This window comes from Zootoca vivipara, chromosome 11 (assembly GCF_963506605.1).
Source record: "Zootoca vivipara chromosome 11, rZooViv1.1, whole genome shotgun sequence".
NCBI classification, from domain to species: domain Eukaryota; kingdom Metazoa; phylum Chordata; class Lepidosauria; order Squamata; family Lacertidae; genus Zootoca; species Zootoca vivipara.
This window is the reverse complement of record NC_083286.1, coordinates 7,301,324-7,322,153: the sequence shown is the minus strand read 5'-3', so window position 1 is coordinate 7,322,153 and position 20,830 is coordinate 7,301,324. Positions and strand designations below refer to the sequence as shown.

The 20,830-nt window shown below is 43.8% G+C and overlaps 1 protein-coding gene across 6 annotated transcripts in view; it reads right to left on the bottom strand.

Annotated features, from left to right (window-relative positions):
* The window catches only part of NTRK2 (neurotrophic receptor tyrosine kinase 2), a 181,867-nt gene that overhangs the window by 45,094 nt on the left and 115,943 nt on the right, over window positions 1-20,830 (bottom strand). For all 6 annotated transcript variants that reach the window (XM_060280086.1, XM_060280088.1, XM_060280091.1 and 3 more), the window contains one exon: window positions 13,967-14,155. In XM_060280086.1, coding sequence (XP_060136069.1) covers window positions 13,967-14,155 — 189 coding nt within the window. The remainder of the gene's footprint in view (window positions 1-13,966; window positions 14,156-20,830) is intronic.

Here is a 20,830-nt window from a genome sequence, read left to right as displayed (position 1 = left end):
CCCTAGTTGCATTCCGCTCTTGTTACAGACTTTCAGCTTACAAACCCGGCGAACGCCACATGCGCAGAAGGGATCTGTGCACTTCACACATGCGCAGAAGCTCTCAATCATGGCACACACATGCGTGGAAGAGGCGCTCTAGTTGCGGACTTTTTGGGGTGCGCATTTTTTTTCTATAAGATGCCCCATGTATAAGACTATTTTGGGGGCGACAACCAATCCCCAGCCCACCCTTGGCACTATCCGTGTATAAGACACCCACTGATTTTTGACATTGTTTTATTAAAAAAAACAACCAAGTCTTATACATGGAAAAATACGGTAAAGCTCAATTCTTGGAACTTTTCAAGATTTAAACAGCCAGTATCCGAATGGATGAACTGACAACACTGAAAAGCATTAGGCTTATCACAATGTTGGGTGATATGAAAGTTTTACATGGATTGACTTGTTGACACAGCAGATCATCGCTTTGCTTTCTACAAAGTGATGAGGGACCTATTCCCCCCCCCCCAATATTGTTTAACTATGACTCCCATCAGCTCCAGCAAGAATGACCAATAGTCATGGAAGATGGGAGTTGTAGTTTAACAACACCTAGCGGGACACAGGTTACCCAACCCTGATCTAAAGGCACATGAAGCCCCAAATTTGCTAATCAGGTCTGAGTCTGGCTAGGATATCTGGGGATAGCTTCTGTACACACAGCTTTGAGCAGCAGATGGAATATATTATTAATGTAACAAATAATAAAAATGTAGTCACCGTGTATACAAATGTGTTAAATGGTATGAAATGTTGACAATTAATTTGAGATGGATATCAGTATTTGAAATATGGCAATATTTTCTATTTGATTTTAATATTTGATATTTGAAGAGTTGATAGTTGTCATGAAGAAACCATACCTGGCACCTAGCATACAGCAGAATTTAGTTTTTGTGGAATGTGCTAAAAACGTAAGGCAAGTTTTGAGGCTGGCAGGTGTTGAAACAGTTAAATGAAGAACATGGAAAGTATTGTACACTCTCCTCTAGGTAAAAAAGGCAACAGTATGACTTAGCTGCTCCAGTTCCTAAGAAAAGAAAGTCTCCAGATCACAGTTAATTTGTAATATTAATCAGATTTCTTCCCATTTTCCCACTTAAGCATTTTAGGTACTGTTAAATTAATTCATATTCATTCGTCTTGAGTAGCCTAGGGGAGTTGCTCACCAAGAAACCACACATCTGCTTCGAAAAAGAGTTGCTTAGTGGCCACCTCAAATTCAGCAAGGGACTGTCCAGTACTCTGCATCTGCGGAATGAATGTTAATATAGCCTTGACCCTATGTAATTGGGCACCATAAACCCCTGTGTGCTTTGTGTTTGTTTATTTAGGGCCCGACTCAAAGTGATGTTTGAGACGCCTCCAAAATCAGCTACCAGGGGACGGGGCAATTTGAATTGGGCCATGACACGGGGTGGCTTTAAGAAACACCTCTTGTTGAGCTGTGGCCCTGTTTGAAAGTCACCATCACTATTACCTTCAGAATGAAAACCATACAGGGCACAAAATTTCCTTCAAATGTCTTGTGCACATGTATGGAGACTGGAATGTGGCATTCTAAGCATGGTAGGCTTTGCATTTGCCTTATAGACCTGGAAAATGCAACCCCCGTTTGTTCACTTTCTCTGGGTTGTCATTAAGTTCTACCCTGTCCATGTTTACTGAGCCTGTTAAGCATTACTTAGAACTAAGCCTTTCTTATTTTAATGGGATTTACACCCAAATAAGTGCACAGGATTCCAGCCTTAGGGTTGTGTGTGTGTGTGTGTGTGTGTGTGTGTGTGTGTGTGTGAGAGAGAGAGAGAGAGAGAGAGAGAGAGAGAGAGAGAGAGAGAGAGAGAGAGAGAGAGAGAGATATGTGCATTCTGGAATATTGATTTCAGCCATTTTCTCAGGGGCTGATACTAGAAATAGGTGAATATATCAGTTTTGGTTTATTTCATTTTCTCCTTTTTCCAGTCAAGTTCAGTTTTCAATATTTCTGCATAACTTTTGATTATTTTTTAAAATTATCATGAAAATTCATTAGTGTTCTTGTGCAAATTTCTCCTACTATAGACATTTTTATATGAAATGTTCCCCAATATACAGTCTTGCAAAGCAATTTCACCTAACGTAATGCATTTTTGTATGTTATTCTAACTAATGTATATGTATCCTTTAGTATATGCACTTTTGCACATGTTATGTAGCTGAAGAACTGCACTGCAAAATTAAAGTGTAAATTTTGAAAGATGGCTGAATTTCAGGTCATAGATTATTTCAGTGAGTGTGAATTCGGTACATTCGCCTTTAAATGCAAACTGACTCAAATCTCCCCCTTGCCTAGCTGGTACTGAAAGCATGTCTCTAAAGGGCGCCGTCTCTCTGAAAGCTCTGAATGGCAAAGCTAGACATGTTAAAAACATTATTATTCAAATTTCACCCAAACCTTTCCCCCAGTTCAACTCTTATCATCATTCATCCATCTTCCATGGCTTTTTGTTGTTGTTGCAAAATTGGAGGCAGATTCACTTCCTAACCTGCCCAGCACAGATTTAAATGCCTGGGAATCTCCGAGAAAAGTGCCAGGAAGAAGAAAACTTATAATGTGAGTACATTACCTCCTGTTGAAAGCCAGCTAAAAAGATCTGTCATCATTAAGCATGGATGTTGTTAACACCAGCCAGGAAACATATCAACAGAGATGGTAACACTCCCAAATGCCTTCGGTGCTTTAACCCAAATTCTGCAGATATTCTGTCAAAGAGTGTAAGGATGGAATCTGTTTAATAGCTTTAATTGCCTAAGATGTGGCATGGCACAGCTGCAAAATATTGTTTTAATTTATGACATCAGCATATTAAGCAGCCAAAGACAGGCAGGCACGGGGCTGCCTCTCCCATCTTTCTCGCCACTCTTTTCTAGGTTCCCTTCCCTGTTTTGTATCCAGAAGGAGAATGTGGCATATCTGGGTTTTCTTGGTCAGCACCTAAGCAAATTAGAAACAAGTGACATTTTAATCATAATACTTCATCTGTCTAAGAAAACACTCCAAAAATCCTGTTTCCCGGATGTAAGGGGGGCTCCCTACAGGGAGCCAGCCCCCATCATCCTAACATCCACCTCATCAAGTACAGAGAGCACCAGTGGTTCTGAAGCAGCCAGAGGCGGAGGGAAGAGACTTGGAGGGGGAAAGAAATCAGAGTGAGGAACAATGGGAAAGCTCGGAGGCGGAGGGATACAGGCAGACGCTTGGGGATACTGCAGAGCCAGGGAACCGACTGCCGAGGGAGGAAATTGAAAGGGCATCGCTCCTTCTGGTGCCAGAAATGAGGAGAGCAACACAACGCAGGTCAAGGGGGCGACGTTTTGGGGTGCCCAGACTACATTGCTGGAGTGGAAACAGACGTACGCCATTGCCGGATTCTGATTCGGGATGGGAGGTCATGTTTTAAGCTGTCTCTACACCAGGCATCCCCAAACTTCGGCCCTCCAGATGTTTTGGACTACAATTCCCATCATCCCTGACCACTGGTCCTCTTAGATAGGGATCATGGGAGTTGTAGGCCAAAACATCTGGAGGGCCGCAGTTTGGGGGGTGCCTGCTCTACACTGTAAATAGATAGCACAATAAACTTATTTGAAGACAAACTGGACTCAGGCGGAGTAAGTTACTCTAGAGATATCCACGACAACCCTCTGACACCTATTCTTCAAATAGACTGGCATCAGAGAGGTTCTATATCAGTAATGTTGGCACTCTTGTGGCTTTAAAGAGCCCTCGGAGCCCAAAGAACTGGGGTGGAGGGTTCAGAATCAAAACCTGCATAGGCCTTGCTTTACACTGTCTGCACCTTGCCATTCACGCACACACACACCTTGTAGCATGCTGGCATTTGACAAGGCTGGAGCTAGTTCAGACATGGTGTGAGGGTTAATGCCATGAGCCATGCCTGTCCTTGGGGAGAATCGGAAGGGAGTGCCTAAGGCAGGGATGAGGAACCTGTGGCCCTCTAGATCTTGTGGGAGTACACATTCCAAGATTTGGAGCTCAAGTATGTCTGGAGCGTCACCTTGGAGAGCCAGTGTGGTGTAGTGGTTAAGAGCGGTAGACTCGTAATCTGGGGAACCGGGTTCTTGTCTCCGCTCCTCCACATGCAGCTGCTGGGTGACCTTGGGCTAGTCACACTTCTCTGAAGTCTCTCAGCCCCACCCACCTCACAGAGTGTTTGTTGTGGGAGAGGAAGGGAAAGGAGAATGTTAGCCGCTTTAAGACTCCTTAGGGTAGTGATAAAGCGGGATATCAAATCCAAACTCTTCTTCTTCTTCTTCTTCATGGACAGAGCTGCAGCTTCCTGGCAGAAATTTTCACTGATGTAATGGAACGGTTTTTTAGCTACTAAATGTGTGTTGCGAATGCATGCTGTTGTGCTGTGTTGTCCGTAGATAAATGGTAAAGAAACTGTTTGTATGAATATGACCTCAGCGTGTGAATTATTCCAATGTATTAACTGGCGCAGCAATTTCCCTTGGAGCTGCTATCCAGTGACTTCCTGTGAAAAGAAAAATTTGCTTCTGAGGGCTTCATGCCCTCCAACTACTAGGCAATGCTATCTGAAAATATCCTACTGACTTACCACCATATCATTCTTCGTTTTTGTTCTCTGCCTTCCAAGGGAACAGCAGATTCCAACTATAGCTTGAGAAAGAACAACTACACTGGTGCCTCACTAGACGAATTTAATTCGTTCCACGGGTCTATTCTTATAACGAAAAATTTGTCTAGCGAATCCCATAGGAATGCATTGAATTTTTTTTAAAAAAAATTGCCCATAGGAACGCATTAATTGAATTTCAATGCATTCCTATGGGAAACCGCGATTCGCTAGACGAATTTTTCGTAAAACGAATTTTTCTAGCGAGGCAACCTCCGCTAGAAAAATCCTTTCTTTAAGTGAAAAGTTTGTCTTACGGGGCGTTTGTTAAGCGAGGCACCACTGTAAGTAGTAATGGCTAGATTTTATATTCTCAAATGTAGGAAAATAGACTTGGATGCAAGTTATAATCAGGCTTTGCGCTGTGAGAGGCTTAATCCAGTTATGTCCAATAGATTGGTGCATTCCAGCTGAAGACTGCTCTAAACTGCAGATTTGGGAAGCAAAGAACTTCACCAGTTCCCCTCTACTTCCTCCCACCCAATCTTGCTTATCATCCTGCCTGGTTAAGATTCAGAACTCAAAAGCTTGCTTACTATTTTATGATTGTATATTGCCCTAAAGTGGATATTATAGTTTAATAGGCTATGCATTGTTCTGTATCTGACTAACATTCCAGAAACGATTCATTAGGAGCAATGGCATTCTTATTTTTACTGCACCAGCTTGTCAGCAACAAGGTCGTTGAATCAACAATTGCTTTTCCCTCAAGCCAAACTTGCCAGAGGCAAGGAACGTAATGCAAGTAAAAACACTTGATTAATGACATGATCACTTGATAATGAATTGGAGCAAAGATGATGGTTTGATTGATTTATGAATAATTCTAACTATGTGCTAGTCTTCTTACCAAAAGATTTATGAGAGATTTGAAAGGCAAAACTAAAAATTATACAAATGAATACATTAAGAGATGAAGATTAAATGGATTCCCCCTTCCCCCACCACAGCCTGCTGTTATCTTTTGGGCTAACATTGGTTGTTCAGATAAAATTACAAATGGCCGAAGCACTCAAGTTGTATTAACTTTTAACATTTATGCATTGCACTGAATGCATTCCAAAGATGCTCTTTTGCACAAGAAAACTGGTTAGTGTGGACCCAAAGCACAATATGCAATCAGGCACAGGAATCTTCACATCTGCCCAATACATTAAAAGCAGAGTCATACCACTTTAAACCATAGCTGCCAAGTTTTCCCTTTTCTCGCGAGGAAGCCTATTCAGCATAAGGGAATATCCCTTTAAAAAAGGGAGAACTTGGCAGCTATGCTTTAAACAGTCATGGCTTCTCCTCAAAAATCTTGGGAAGTGCAATTTGTTAAAGGTGCTGAGAACTTTTAGGAGACCCCAATTCCCACCAGAGACATATGATTCTCAGAGTTCCTTTCAGAGAGGAACTGATTGTCAATCAACTCCGTGAACAGTACATCTGAGAAAGGAACAAGAGTCTCCTAATACACTGGTGCCTCACTAGACGAATTTAATTCGTTCCACGGGTCTATTCTTATAACGAAAAATTTGTCTAGCGAATCCCATAGGAATGCATTGATTTTTTTTTAAAAAAAATGCCCATAGGAACGCATTAATTGAATTTCAATGCATTCCTATGGGAAACCGCGATTCGCTAGACGAATTTTTCGTAAAACGAATTTTTCTAGCGAGGCAACCTCCGCTAGAAAAATCCTTTCTTTAAGCGAAAATTTTGTCTTACGGGGCGTTTGTTAAGCGAGGCACCACTGTACCTCTCTTAGCATGTAATGAAGATAGGGCTAAATTGGATCTTCCAGTCCTTATTTCACAGGGACGGTCCTGAATTTGCAGAAGCCACCCCAGATTCAGACGATCCCTGAATGTCCCACTTTTGCATAAAGGTAAAGGACCCCTGACAGTTAAGTCCAGTCGAAAACGACTCTGGTGTTGCGGCACTCGTCTCGCTTTATTGGCTGAGGGAGCTGATGTTTGTCCAGGTCATGTGGCCAGCATGACTAAGCCGCTTCTGGTGAACCAGAGCAGCACATGGAAACGCCGTTTACCTTCCCGCCAGAGCGGTATCTATTTATCTACTTCGAACTGCTAGGTTGGCAGGAGCTGGGACTGAGCAACAGGAGCTCACCCCGTCATGGGGATTCGAACCACCAACTTTTTGATTGGCAAGCCCAAGGCTCAGTGGTTTAGACCACAGCGCCACCCACATTTCCTTAGGGTGTCCTTATTTTCATTGGAGGAATGGGAGGCTATGGAGTTATGCGACCCCCAAAGCCAAGGAGAAAAGTAACTATTCAACTTTTAGAAGACATCTTAAGATAGCCCTCTGTAGGGAAGGTTTTTTTATTGTTTAATGTTTTGTTATGTTTTTATTGGGTGGCCAATAAAAAATAAAATTACTACTAGTACGACTGCTATGGGATGGGATGTTCCTATTTTCATTAGAGAAATGTTGGATGGTATGCTAAATTGGCTATGCTCTAATGTGGAAATGTGGCCCTTGGCTGAAAAAGGTTCCTTGCTCCTGGTTCCAGACAACTATATGTTGCCAGCCGCTAACATAATAGCCGTGTTCCCTCATTCCTCCACAGAGTCACTGAGTGCATAAGGGGAATATGACTGAACTTGCTGCTCCTGCCGGTAATGCCTTTGTGTGCATACAAACAACACCCACATGTTCAGCTGAATGGGTGAAAGGGACTCCTATGTGCCAACAGGAGTAAGCAGTTGTTGGCACCTGTCTGTCTCGAGAGGCAATGGAGTGTGCCTCCAAGAGTGAAGTCAAGCCACCGGAGAATCACAGCACCTGCTGTGGCTGCAGAGACCACCAACTTATAACTGCGGCCTCCTGTGTTGCTTTTGCTGCATTAGCAGCACTGAAGTGACCTCTTCAATGTGGAAGCCTGGGCAGTGTGTCTGGAGGTCCAGATGTGATCCAAAGGAAAGCAGAGTAATACAAGCTTGGATGCAGGAGTTTCTGAAAGGAGGAGTGCAAGGCGCCATTCAACTATCTTAGGGACTCCACTCTGGATTTATGTAGGGTTCACTGGAGGAGGAAGGCGGGTGCGGGGGGTGCGCTGTGTAACGGATTAGCCCCAGGATGGAAGATTTATTACACCCTGGGTTAGAAAGAGTTAATCCACCTCCAGCTTAACTGACAGCGCATCTTTAGGAGGCGGGATGGTGCCCGGTTTAAAAAGGAGGGAATAACCGTTTTGGCAGTTCGTGTGGTGACGAAGAGGGAAGAAGAAGGTTGTGGGGCTAGGATAGTGGTGGTTTAGGTTAGGCTTAGGATAACTTGAAGTTAAAGTCTGACAGAGTTAATGTATAACTGTAGCTAAGCTTGTAAACTTATGCATCATTAAGAAAAGAAAAACCTATGTTCTCAAGTAAATAAAATTCATCTTCTTTTTGGGGCCAAAGAGTATCGTCTTGGTTATTCCAGCAGCGTATTAAAACTCACAGAGGTGGAGACTCAGAAAAGGGCAAAACTTACCTAAGGAAAAGGGGATAGTTTGTGTCCAAGAGTCACACAGGAAGGGCAGTATGGTGAAAACCCAGAGTGCTACAAGTTTGCCAGGGTGATATGGCAGACTGATACAGGAGGGATCTGAGTTGAGGGAATCCCTGTTCTGTCGGCAAGAGTTGTTCATTCAAATAGCCCTGAGTGTTTGTGAGATCAGGCCACAAAAGCTGGGGTTAGACTCTCTTTACTGAGAAGCCCAGAATTGAGGGGTTTCTTTTAAGGCGTAAGGAATTGAGTGGGGATTGCTTTACCCCTGTACCCTTTCGTCTCATAATCTATTGGCAACGTCGGCGAGGGGGTTCATCGCACGGTGCACACCGGGTGTCAGCCCTGAGGGCGGGTGACATCACTGCACCCCCACCCCCATGCTTGCTGCGCAGGTGGTGCCCCCGGATGCTCGCTGCGGGCCGCTAGGGACGATGCTGCCACGGGCAACTAGCGGCACCCCTCCCAACGCTCGCTGCATGGGTGGCAGGTAGCTAGGGACGCTCACTGTGCAGGCAGCTAGTGGTGCCCCCCCCCGTTCGCCATGCGGGCAGCTAACCCCGTACCCGCTCCGGGTGCCAGGGCAGGTAGCTCCACCCCTGGTAGGGTTTACTCCTTTTCTTCTTCCGAAGATGTCCTGCAAGGCAGCAAGTAAGTATGCAGTATTTGGTGGGAATTCCATGCGATCCAGAACCGGGACCACACAGGGCTCTTAGCTGCATGGAAACCCCTATGTACACACAACTGAAGGCATGCAAGGTCCTATTTCATAAATTCGGCTGAATAGGGTGTGCTCAGAGGCTCATGCTGACATCAGGGGTGAGATCCGCCAGTGCAATCCTGCTCCTTCTCTGTGCATTAAATGAAATGTGGAAACAATTGTCGGAATAGGACAATTTCCAGATTAAAATAAATGGTAAAAAATAAATGTAGTAGCAGCAACAGCGATAACGGCAATGGAAATCCTAGATTTCAGCCAGAGGGTAACTAATATACCGTGTTCCCCCGAAAATAAGACACTGTCTTATGTTTATTTTTCCTCAAGAAGACACACTATGGCTTATTTTCGGGGGGTGTCTTATTCCAGCATGAAGGGCTCCGTGCGGCGCGGCGCGAGCTGTTGCCAGGAGGCACCACGTCCATGTCTTATTTTCGGGCTATGGCTTATATTGAGGAAATGCGTAGAAATCCTGCCACAGCTTATTTTATTGGTGTGTCTTATTTTTGGGGACACAGGGTATTTGACTCAGTGCATTCATCAAGGGGGAACCGGAGATTTCATTTATTTGATAATATTGACTGCTTACTTTGTGGAGGTGCACATTTAGCACTCGATTCTACTCAAAGAGCAGGGCTTGTTGTGACACTGGAACTAATAACACTTGGATGAGCTGGCACCAGTGACCATCAATACTTTGACATTTTCTTAGGAATAGATAAGAAGTCAATGAAAATTAACAATAACTCAGCTCTTGATTGAAAACGGTAGAAGGAAGCCAAAGGAAGAAGTTGGAACCAACTGATTTGAAATAAAATCTATTTCATAGCCAGCTGTGCTTAGGGTGGGATGAAGTTAGGTTCTGAAAAGGCTTTTTGACCACAAACTATTTTCCGTGTGTGTGTTTTTGTGAATGTACTAAACTAAGCCTCACATTTCTGGCAGATAGTTCAAACACTTGCAAATAATTTCTTCCTTTCTGCATTAAGTATTGAGCTATACTGCTAGGTTTGTCCCAACAGTAATGACAGTAAGAAGTTATATTTCACCTTTCTTTTGAGCACAGATCAAGAAAGACAAATTGTCAGAACAGACTTCAAAGAGTGAGGGAGGTCACTCTATTTGGAAGCAAACTAAAGCAACAAGAAGTTTGCAGAGAAATAGCAGGTGTTTTGTGATATCCACTGCATGTTGGACAAAGGAATTATGCAGCGGGATCGGTTAAATTAATTGTGTTGGGCTCAAAACTTGTACAGGCAATATATCACTTGAGTAGTTGGGAGGCCAGTCTGGCTGGAAACTGGATGCTGAACAAGAGAGTCCTTAGACTAACCCAGCACAACAATTTCTAATGGCCGTGTAGTCCAGGGGTCTGCAAACTTTTTCAGCAGGGGGCCAGTCCACTGTCCCTCATACCTTGTGGGGGCCTGGAGTATATTTTTTGGGGGGAAATGAACGAATTCCTATGCCCCACATATAACCCAGAGATGCATCTATATAAATAAAAATGTAAGTGTCCGTTTGTGTGCGACCAAAAATCTCCAAAAGTTCTTGACCAATTGGTTTGAAATTTTGACACAACATTCCATACCAATACGGGAGTGTTTGCATCTACTTAGATTGCACAGGTGTCACACCTGTGGCAGGTAAAACCCTGTTTTTCACAAACAGAGCACCATCTGCTGGACGTCGAAGTAACACACGCTATACTAAATGCATCACTGAGCAGAGGCTGCTGGGAGCGACTCCCCGGCAGCTCCTCTGAGGGCGGGGGCTGGATCCTGACGTCAGCAGACAGAGGCTGCTGGGAATGACTTCCCGGCGACTCCTTCTCCAAGGGCAGCGGCTGGATCCTGCCCCTTCCCCTGGCAGACCCCGCCAGGAGTATGTGGTACCGCCAGTAACATGTGGTATGCAAGGGTGGGGGAAGAGGGAGAGGTCAGGGTGCCGGGTCCATGGGAGTGGTTGCCCGGTGACTCCTGCTCCAAGGGCAGCGGCCGGATCCTGCCCCTTCCCCTGGTGGACCCCGCCGGGAACATGCGGTATGCGAGGGGGGGAGGGAGAGGTCGGGGTGTCGGGTACATGGAAACGCCTGCCCGGCGATTCCTACTCTGATGAAGATGACCGGAGTCATTTGGGGGGGATTATAAAATGGGGGGCCAGGGGGGCCTTCTCTACCTTCAATACAACCCTGCTGTCTGTGTCTTACCTGCCAACGAAACTCACATACAATCTTAAACTCAGCCACAGCAACGCGTGGCCGGGTACTGCTAGTTTTAAATAAAAGGACACATTCTACTCATGTAAAAACACACTGATTCCCGGACCATCCGTGGGCCGGATTTAGAAGGCGATTGGGCCGCATCCGGCCCTCGGGCCTTAGTATGCCTACCCATGGTGTAGTCTTTGAGGACCAGAATCCCTTTGCAATTCCTCTCACTTAATGATATCATTTGCCCTTTTAATCCCCCACACACACCAATTTTTGGCTTGCTTTGGTTTAGGTGACAGGAAAATGAAGTACATTCTTTCCCCCTAAGAATTCTGGGCACTGTAGTTTGTTAAGGTTTACTCTGTGAGGAGTAAACTACAGTGCCCAGAGTTCTTTGAGGGAAGAAATTTGCTTTGGATGTGCTTCATAGTTATCGTGTGTATGCAGCCTTAGTTCCTTTAGTTCATGTTAGCTGCCGGTAACCTTTCCCTGGTCAAAGGTTCTTCTTCCACAGTACATGATGCAGTTCTGTTGCTTGAGCCATTTATATTTACCATATTAAAAGACCTTACTTCAGTGTGGTGGGTTCAATTAAATTACCTTCAGGTAAATTTCATCGCTATTTTTGTGAAATATTAATGGCCATTCCCTGGTGAGGCTATTTGTGAAACATTTCCAACACTCCCCACCCCCACCCCATTTCAATTTTGAAATATTAGCAGCCAAGGCATCAGTCAGCAGTAACAGTATCAACGAAAGGGCAAAAGGACGATAAGGGGATATTGCATCTCTCGCCAGAATTTGTAAAACAAACACAGGGCCCTCCATATAACTGTATGAATGGCTTTCAATCTTATGGGATCTTTAAGAGTGAGACTATAATCTTAAAAAAATTAAAACACTGCCACCCATCCTAACACCTGCAGATTATTTCACTGCAATGCCATTCTAACAGTTATAATTGGAAATTATAGGTCATTCCAAGGTGAAATTCTGCTCCTTACACTGCAAAGTTTTTGCACACAATGACCTCATATCAAAAATTGCCTTTCCATATTCAGAGCCTCATTGTGAGTCTGTGACTTCAATTGCTACTCTTATTCAGCTACAAGCTGAAATTATAGGTCATTCCAAGGTGAAATTCTGCTCCTTACACTGCAAAGTTTTTGCACACAATGACCTCATATCAAAAATTGCCTTTCCATATTCAGAGCCTCATTGTGAGTCTGTGACTTCAATTGCTACTCTTATTCAGCTACAAGCAGGTAATACGGGGAAACCAGGTAGGCATTCTTGATCTTGTTCACCAGTCCATAGAAAAATCTCAGGGAGACGGTTTAATCTGAAGGATAACCAAAAGGGACAGAGCCCAGCAATGTGTGCAGACTGAAAATGGAGATTTACAAGGATATTTAAAAGAGAGACAAGTTAAAACACTCCGCGTATAGAACGAATGGGGATAGGAGCACTCTGCAGACTTGAAAAGGAGCAGAGAGCCATTCTGAATCATTTCTTGCTGTATGTAATGTTTAAGGTTTCAAGCATTGGGACAAAATCTCAAATTCTCTGCTGGTTCAACAATCATTCATTCAAACTTTTGAAGCTAGAGGGTTGGGATGTACAGTGGTACCTTGGTTCTCGAACATAATCCGTTCTGGAAGTCCATTCAGCTTCTGAAACATTCAAAAACCAAGGCGCGGTTTCCAATTGGCTGCAGGAGCAAAAGCCACGTTGGATGTTCGGCTTCCGAAAAAGTTCGGAAAAGTACTTCTGTGTTTTCAGTGTCTGGGATCCAATTTTTTTTGTCAACTAAGCCGTTTGAGAACCAAGGTCCCACGGTACAGAACAAGCCTGCTCTTGGCAGGCTAAGGTTACCACGGCAGCCAAGAGGTCAACTTTGAGCTCTTCTCTACCAACTCAGCCTGCTAGCTATTTTAATTTTAAAGTTATATAATTTTTTTGAAGAGAATAGGCTGGCATCCTGAGTTTGTTGCCACTGTTGGGAGCACTGATAATAGGGGGGAGCAACTAATAATAAGGGGAAATTAAAATGATTCTCATAATAGTAATCTACTGTGATACAATCTACGGCCTCATTCTGCTTTTTATATCTTGATCCAAAAATCAACAGAAAGAGTATTAGTGTATTTGCTTTGGCTACTGTGGCACGATGGTTAGAGTGTTGGACTGTGGACTGGGAGACCAGGGTTCAAATCCCCACTCAGCCATGAAGCTCACTAGGTCACCATCTCTTAGCCTAACCTACCTCATAGGGTTCTTGTGAGGATGAACTGGGAAGGAGGAGAAGCAGGTATAGTACCTTAAGTTCCTTGGAAGATAAAGGTGGTATATACATGTATTAAATAAAATAATAAAAACATACAAGAGAAACCATTAATTATATCCAAACATCTCTAAACTTACCTGAAAATGAAACAAAACATTTGCATCACAACTTGACCTTTGGCATTTGGCAGGTTTAGCCATCACTTAAGCCTCCTTGACATGTATTTAAAATTGTACCAGATTTAGATCTTCAGAGTCTGACGGATTCAAATGCTTGGAGAAATCCACCTGTCCCCATTTCTCCCATCTCAAAAGCTCAAAAACTTGCACCATGAGAGAAAGCCCAACTGAACACACAATCTAAACGAAATTAGATTATGGCCCATAATCAAAATGAAAAAGTTTAGGATTGTACAGTATTGTTAATTTGCTGTTTGGCTCTCATACAAAATTCAGGAGAGGAAAAACCAGTGACTGAAATACATATAAACAAACACCTGTACTTACATGTATCGGGCTTGAGTTGACTATTTGTGATCCCAAAATACTGCGGGTTTTCAATTACGGGAATCTTTGTCATTCCAATAATTACTGCATCTGGTCCGCCCTCGGAAGAAGATGGAGTGTTACTTCCATTAGAGATGTGATGAAGAGGACTCGCTGAATCGTCGTCATTGCTGATAACTGAAGAAGGACCTAAAGTTAGAAACAAAGATGCCCCTGTAACTTGACATAGTTTTCCCCTCCCTCTGTCATTGCTCTGGCCCTCACTATGTTGCTTAGAACCAAGCATACTGTAAGGTTTTGCGCAGACTCCCAGAGGCCAAGTGCCTTAACTTCTGCACCTCCAAGGCAGCAGACCTACCGAAGGTTGAGCTGTGGGGCCTGTTTGCCTAGCATTGACCACGCTGCTTGCCTCCGACCTCAACTGCTGCCGCTTCTGGAAGTTGACCTTTTGCACATCACTTTGGCTCTCATCCTGCTACCACTTTGGAAGCTGACCCACAGCAAACCGTGACAATTACTTAGTATAGGCGATGCTGACTTTTAGAAGGTTCCGAAGACGGTTTCTCCTGCTGTTTTGCGCCAATTAAAACTTTCGTTCTTTTCCATTTGGACGGCATTTTGTAGTGCCCGCTCATACAGCACATTAAACTTAGCTGTATATGAGCAGCATATAAATGCAACAAATAAACAATAAAACACAGCAAATGTATAGATGACGACTCATGTCCTAAGTGGATCTCCTTGTAAGATACTGGTGACTTTGTAAGTCATGGAATCTGGATGCAATTGAATGGATGGATGAAGAGCAGCCTAAATGCACCCTTCCCAGAATGGCTTGCATGGTGAGGGTGGTGACAGCGCTGGTTTGAGCTGAGTCTGGCTATCTCGCTCAGCACTGTGTACTCTGGGGATGGGGAGCCTCAGGCCCGGAGGACAAATACAACCACTGAGGTCACCCTCTCACTAGTCATCCCTCCTTCCCCGGCCATGACCACACATCCCTTTACTAGTCCCCCCCCCCTTTTTTGCCCATGTTGTAAAATCACCGTCCAATGTGAAGTACTCTAGAGGCTATTCAGAAATCAGAAAGTTAATTTAATCCACTGACCATCTTGAATTCAGTTATATATGACACAATGGTCCCTACCCCCTTTACTTCACTTTGCCAGAAAAGCAATGACTTGCACCACTATTACTATGGCTGCTTGCCACTACACCAGGGAAATCTTGAAGCTGGAGCACAGCATGGCAGCTCCCATAGTCACACCCTCAAGGACAGTCCTAAAATGCAGGGACCCGTTCTTACATAAACAACGTGCCTCATTTATCAATGTCAGCAGGGCTGCAATCCTAGTGTTGTGGGCATAGCTGCCAAGTCTCCCGTATTCCCCAGGAAACCCCCATTTCTCTAGCTGTTTTCAGCTGAAAAAACAGATTTTTTGTTTTCCCCCGGTTTATTCTGGCGCGGTGGCCATTTTGGAACTGGGCGGAGCATGCTCAGAAGCGACTTTTGATGCAGCTCCGCCCAGTTCCAAAATGGCTGCAGCGCGACTTCCGGTCCGGTCCCTTATTTCTCCCACTGGAACTTGGTAGGTATGGTTGTGGGAGTAAACACCATTGAGCTCCTCCTCTTACTTTGGACCCCAACTTAGAAAATACTTCGGGCTTCAACAAAAGTTCTTCCTCCAGCTGAAATGCAACCTTTAGCACTTAATTAGAAATGCAAAAAAGTGTTAGCATATCACCTGCTGTTGTGAACCAGAAAACCCATCGAATAGCACGAAAGAAGTCTCCAGCCTCTACTTGATGGTGTTCCTCAACTTCTGACTTCCTCTATGCTACTCTGTTACAAACAAACTTGTAAATTTCATGATTGTCTCATTCTTTTGCCAGAACACTTCAGCAGATGACTTGGAACTGAAGTTTGATTCTACTTAAGGCAAAATATATCTCCTTTCTGCTTCAGCAAAGACAACTGGAGTAGCATTTTGTTTTCTTTGCAATTGCTCGTTTCTATGGGTAACTTACACAATATGTTGAGATCCTTTTACTTGTTACTTTCCATCATGTTAAAAGCTGAGGGGCTCCTCTGCAGAGCAACTCCCTGGCCCCACCTGGCTCTTCCAGGATGGGATTAGCTCTTAAAGGGTCAGGGGATACAATAACAACAGCTCCAGAAGAACCTCCAAGCTATTAACCCTTGCTCTCAAGGGAGTGCTGCACCACTGAGAACAGGCCATCTACCTAACTCCAGGACCTGGAAACCACCCATCAACAGTGCCTCCATCTCACCAGGATTCATTCCCAGCTTCTTGACCCTCATCCAATTCCAGTTATTACTGATTCCAGGCCCAGATCCAGTGCCTGAACAGCCTCTTCCGAATCAGATGAAAGGAGAGACAGAGCTGGGTGCCATCTGCATATTGATGACACTCTAAATCCCTGGATGATAGCTCTGACCAACTTCATATAGATGTTAAAAAGCATGTGTCCTGCACAAATGCCAAGGAACTGAGTAGAAGACTCCCAGTGCTACTGTCCAGGATCAGTTCTGCAGGTACAAGAGGAGGGTGTAATGGTACTTGGAGGCTCAGGGGACTTCAGTGGCTAAAAGTGTCTCTTACCAACTGCAGCTCATTTGACAGGGAGGGTCATTCCTGGACCAGGAAAGCCTTACCATAGCAGTTCATGTGTTGCTTGCTTCTAGACTGTATTACTGCAGTGCACTCTGTGGGGCTTTCCTCACACTTGATCACAATTAATGCAGAATGCTGGAGGACGATCGCTGACAGGTGAGGCCCTGTGCTCAGAGATCTGAACCATTGCTGATTTGCTGCTGGGCCAAGTTACTGTTAGCATATAAAGCCCTTAACAACTTGGATCAATTCACTGTACTCTTTTAAGTACTTGCTAATAACATTCTAGGGACCCAGGTGGCGCTGTGGGCTAAACCACTGAGCCTAGGGCTTGCTGATCAGAAGGTCGGCGGTTCGAATCCCTGTGTCGGGGTGAGCTCCCGTTGCTTGGTCCCAGCTCCTGCCAACCTAGCAGTTCGAAAGCACATCAAAATGCAAGTAGATAAATAGGAACCGCTATATCGGGAAGGTAAACGGCGTTTCCATGTGCTGCTCTGGTTTGCCATGTGCTGCTCTGGTTTGTCATGCTGGCCACATGACCTGGAAGCTATACGCCGGCTCCCTCGGCCAATAATGCGAGATGAGCGTGCAACCCCAGAGTCGGTCACGACTGGACCTAATGGTCAGGGGTCCCTTTACCTTTACCTTTAATAACATTCTGGTTTAGACAAGTCTACCCAAATGCTAAGAAAGTTGAGGTAATCTTTATCTGTTTTTAACTTGTTTTCTACTCTTTCCTTTTTCTTCTTATTTACTTTACGGTAATTGACTATAATAATCTCAATTAAAATCAGAAAAAAGAAAGTTGGGGTAATCTTGATGTGTTTTAAAGTAGGGTTGTTATTATTGTTGTTGTTATTAAATTATTAATTATTAAATTTATATACCACCCTACACCCACAGGGTTGTGAGTTTTCCTTGATTTTACTGTTTAATCTTTTTAAACTGCTTTGAGGTTTGTTTTTTACAATCAAACCGTGTATACATTTTATTAATGAAATGATATCAAAAGCACAGAGAGATCAAGAACTGACAGGGTTGCACTCCCCCTTGTCGCTTACCTGATAAAGGTTATCAATCAGGGTGACCAAGGTCATTTCAGTGCCATCTATGACGCCAGAGTGAAATAGGTAGCTTCATCCAAACATGCCTGAAACTGATCAGCTGCCATCTCTCAATCCTCTTGCCCTGGGACATTTGTAAGTGGATGATAGCTATCTAGAATTTCAGAACAAAATAAAAAAAATTCCTTCCAGCAGCACCTTAGAGACCAACTAAGTTTGTCATTGGTATGAGCTTTCGTGTGCATGCACACTTCTTCAGATACACTGAAACAGAAGTCACCAGATGCTTCTGTTTCAGTGTATCTGAAGAAGTGTGCATGCACACGAAAGCTCATACCAATGACAAACTTAGTTGGTCTCTAAGGTGCTGCTGGAAGGAATTTTTTTATTTTGTTTCGACTACGTCAGACCAACACGGCTACCTACCTATAACTAGAATTTCAGAGTCCAGGGAGGGACTCTTGAGAAAGGGATTGCTGCTGCACCTTTTTGGGGAAAAGAAGTATCATCCCTCCCCCGGTCTCAACCACTTCATATGGTCAAACCTTCCTGGCTAATATTTATTAGCCATGATAGGCAAGGGTCAACAGAGCACACAGCACATGAGGCAGTATCCAGTGTTAGTTATATTCAGTGTAGAACCAATAGAATTAATGGACATGATTCACTTAGACCAGGCATCCCCAAACTGCGGCCCTCCAGATGTTTTGGCCTACAACTCCCATGATTCCTAGCTAAGAGGACCAGTGGTCAGGGATGATGGGAATTGTAGTCCAAAACATCTGGAGGGCCAAAGTCTGGGGATGTCTGACTTAGACCAAGAGTTCAACCAATGACATGGATGGACCTAACTTAGTTGAATGTAACCTGTGATAATCCAGACCCCTGCCAGTATCCTGCCCATATCCTCAGGCCACACCAAGTGAAACTGATCCCACAAACCAATATTAGATGGTGTTCTGAAAACCTTCACCTGAGCTACATTAATGCCACACAAACAGCCCCAACGGAAAACAATGAAACAAAAACTGCCATCATGTTTTAATAGCCTAAAAGATAATAAAATACTCCAGACAAAACTGTGGCAATGAATGAGCTTAGTGCAAGTGTTCTGATTTTGCAATGCCTACTTTCCCCCCCTTTTGTCCCCTATTTGTTATGTAATTAACAGATGGCAAATCTCTGTGTGTCAGGAGACAGCTAAATTTACACCTCTTTAAATACCTTGTTTGTCAGCTCCCTTGATAAATGTGAGTAAACTGGCGTACAAACTGTTTTAATGCTTGCTTATCTGACAGACTAGCTATTAGATGAAAAGCTACATCCCATTTCCTTAATGCACTGCCAAATTTACACCACAGTCAAAGGCTATGCTATAGAGCCAACACTTAATTGAACAACCAAATGTATGCATGGGGTTTCAAGAATGCAAAACAATTTTCAGAAGGGAATTTAAAAACACTCACTTTGAATTGGAAGTAGCTTTCACTGTTCCATCAACTCTCCCATATGCACAGTGTGTGAACTTTTGAGGCAAAGGGTAATTTTCCACCCAAATGCTGAAATTCTGCTGCATCTGGTTCAAATGGGGTCAGCTAATTACTTGTCAGAAGCAGAAGGAACCTTTTGATAACACCTATTATTGATGTTGTTTTCACAAATCCAGCTTTGGCTTACAACCAAAAGTTGGGAAAGTACATTTTTAAAAAAAAAAAAAAAGGCTAGAAACGCAGGTCACTAATAGCTAATAGTAACCACATATGGAATTCTGCTTGATGTTCCCAACTGAATTCATGTTAAGATTATTATTATTATTTAAAGTTGGAAGCTGAAAACAGATAAGAAACAGCAATCTGCCTAGGAGAGAGAGAATACAGGAGAAATATTTCCTGCCCTAGCTTTCTGTACTGTATTTTTCCATGTATAAGACTAGGTCCCCCCCCCCCTAAAAATAATGTCAAAAATTAGGGGACATCTCCCCCTCCATTTTCTTAAATCTTAGTCCCCCAAAATAGGGGGTGTCTTATACATGGGGGCGTCTTATAGACTGTCTCGCCAGAGTGCTGCATGCTCTAGTTATCTCTCGCTTGGACTACTGCAATGCGCTCTACATGGGCCCACCTTTGAAGGTTACCTGGAAACTACAACTAATCCAAAATGCGGCAGCTAGACTGGTGACTGGGAGTGGCTGCCGAGACCACATAACACCGGTCCTGCAAGACCTACATTGGCTCCCAGTACGTTTCCGAGCACAATTCAAAGTGTTGGTGCTGACCTTTAAAGCCCTAAACGGCCTCGGTCCAGTATACCTGAAAGAGTGTCTCCTCACCCATCGTTCTGCCCGGACACTGAGGTCCAGCACCGAGGGCCTTCTGGCGGTTCCCTCGCTACGAGAAGCTAAGTTACAGGGAACCAGGCAGAGGGTCTTCTCGGTAGTGGTGCCCACCCTGTGGAATGCCCTCCCACCAGAGGTCAAAGAGAACAACAACTACCAGACCTTTAGAAGGTATCTCAAGGCAGCCCTGTTTAGGGAAGCTTTTAATGTTTGATGGATTTCTGTATTTTAATATTTTGTTGGAAGCCGCCCAGAGTGGCTGGGGGAACCCAGCCAGATGTGCAGGGTATAAATAATATATTATTATTATTATTATTATTATTATTATTATTATTATTATTATTATTATTTATTAAAATATGGTAGTTATCCATGTTTCTTATGTAGGTTCCCCCTCCCTAAAAATTGTGACTGGCCCTTCTGGGATGCCATCACATCATCCTCTGCGCCCCCCCCCCCAAAAGAGCCTCACTCCCTCACAAAATGTCCACTAGCTTACATTTTCACAGAGAACCGTCACTCCAGGAAACCCTCTGTAGTGTCATGCAATAATAGCAGAGTACTTTACTTGCACACTCAAAACATCTAAAAGCCCATGCTTCCCAGTTGCTATCAATAAATCTGATATCGGAGATCCAGCAGGACTGAATTCCATTGCTCTTAGCGCTCCCAACTCTTACCCAACAAATGCTGGGGCAACTTAATAAGCTAGACTGTGAAGGCTACATCAGTGTCTCTGAAATATTAAAGCAATAAAAGACTTCGTTCTTTGCCAAAATGAGTAATACGTTGGGCAGTGGTTGTTTTATATTTATAGCTTTGCTTATAG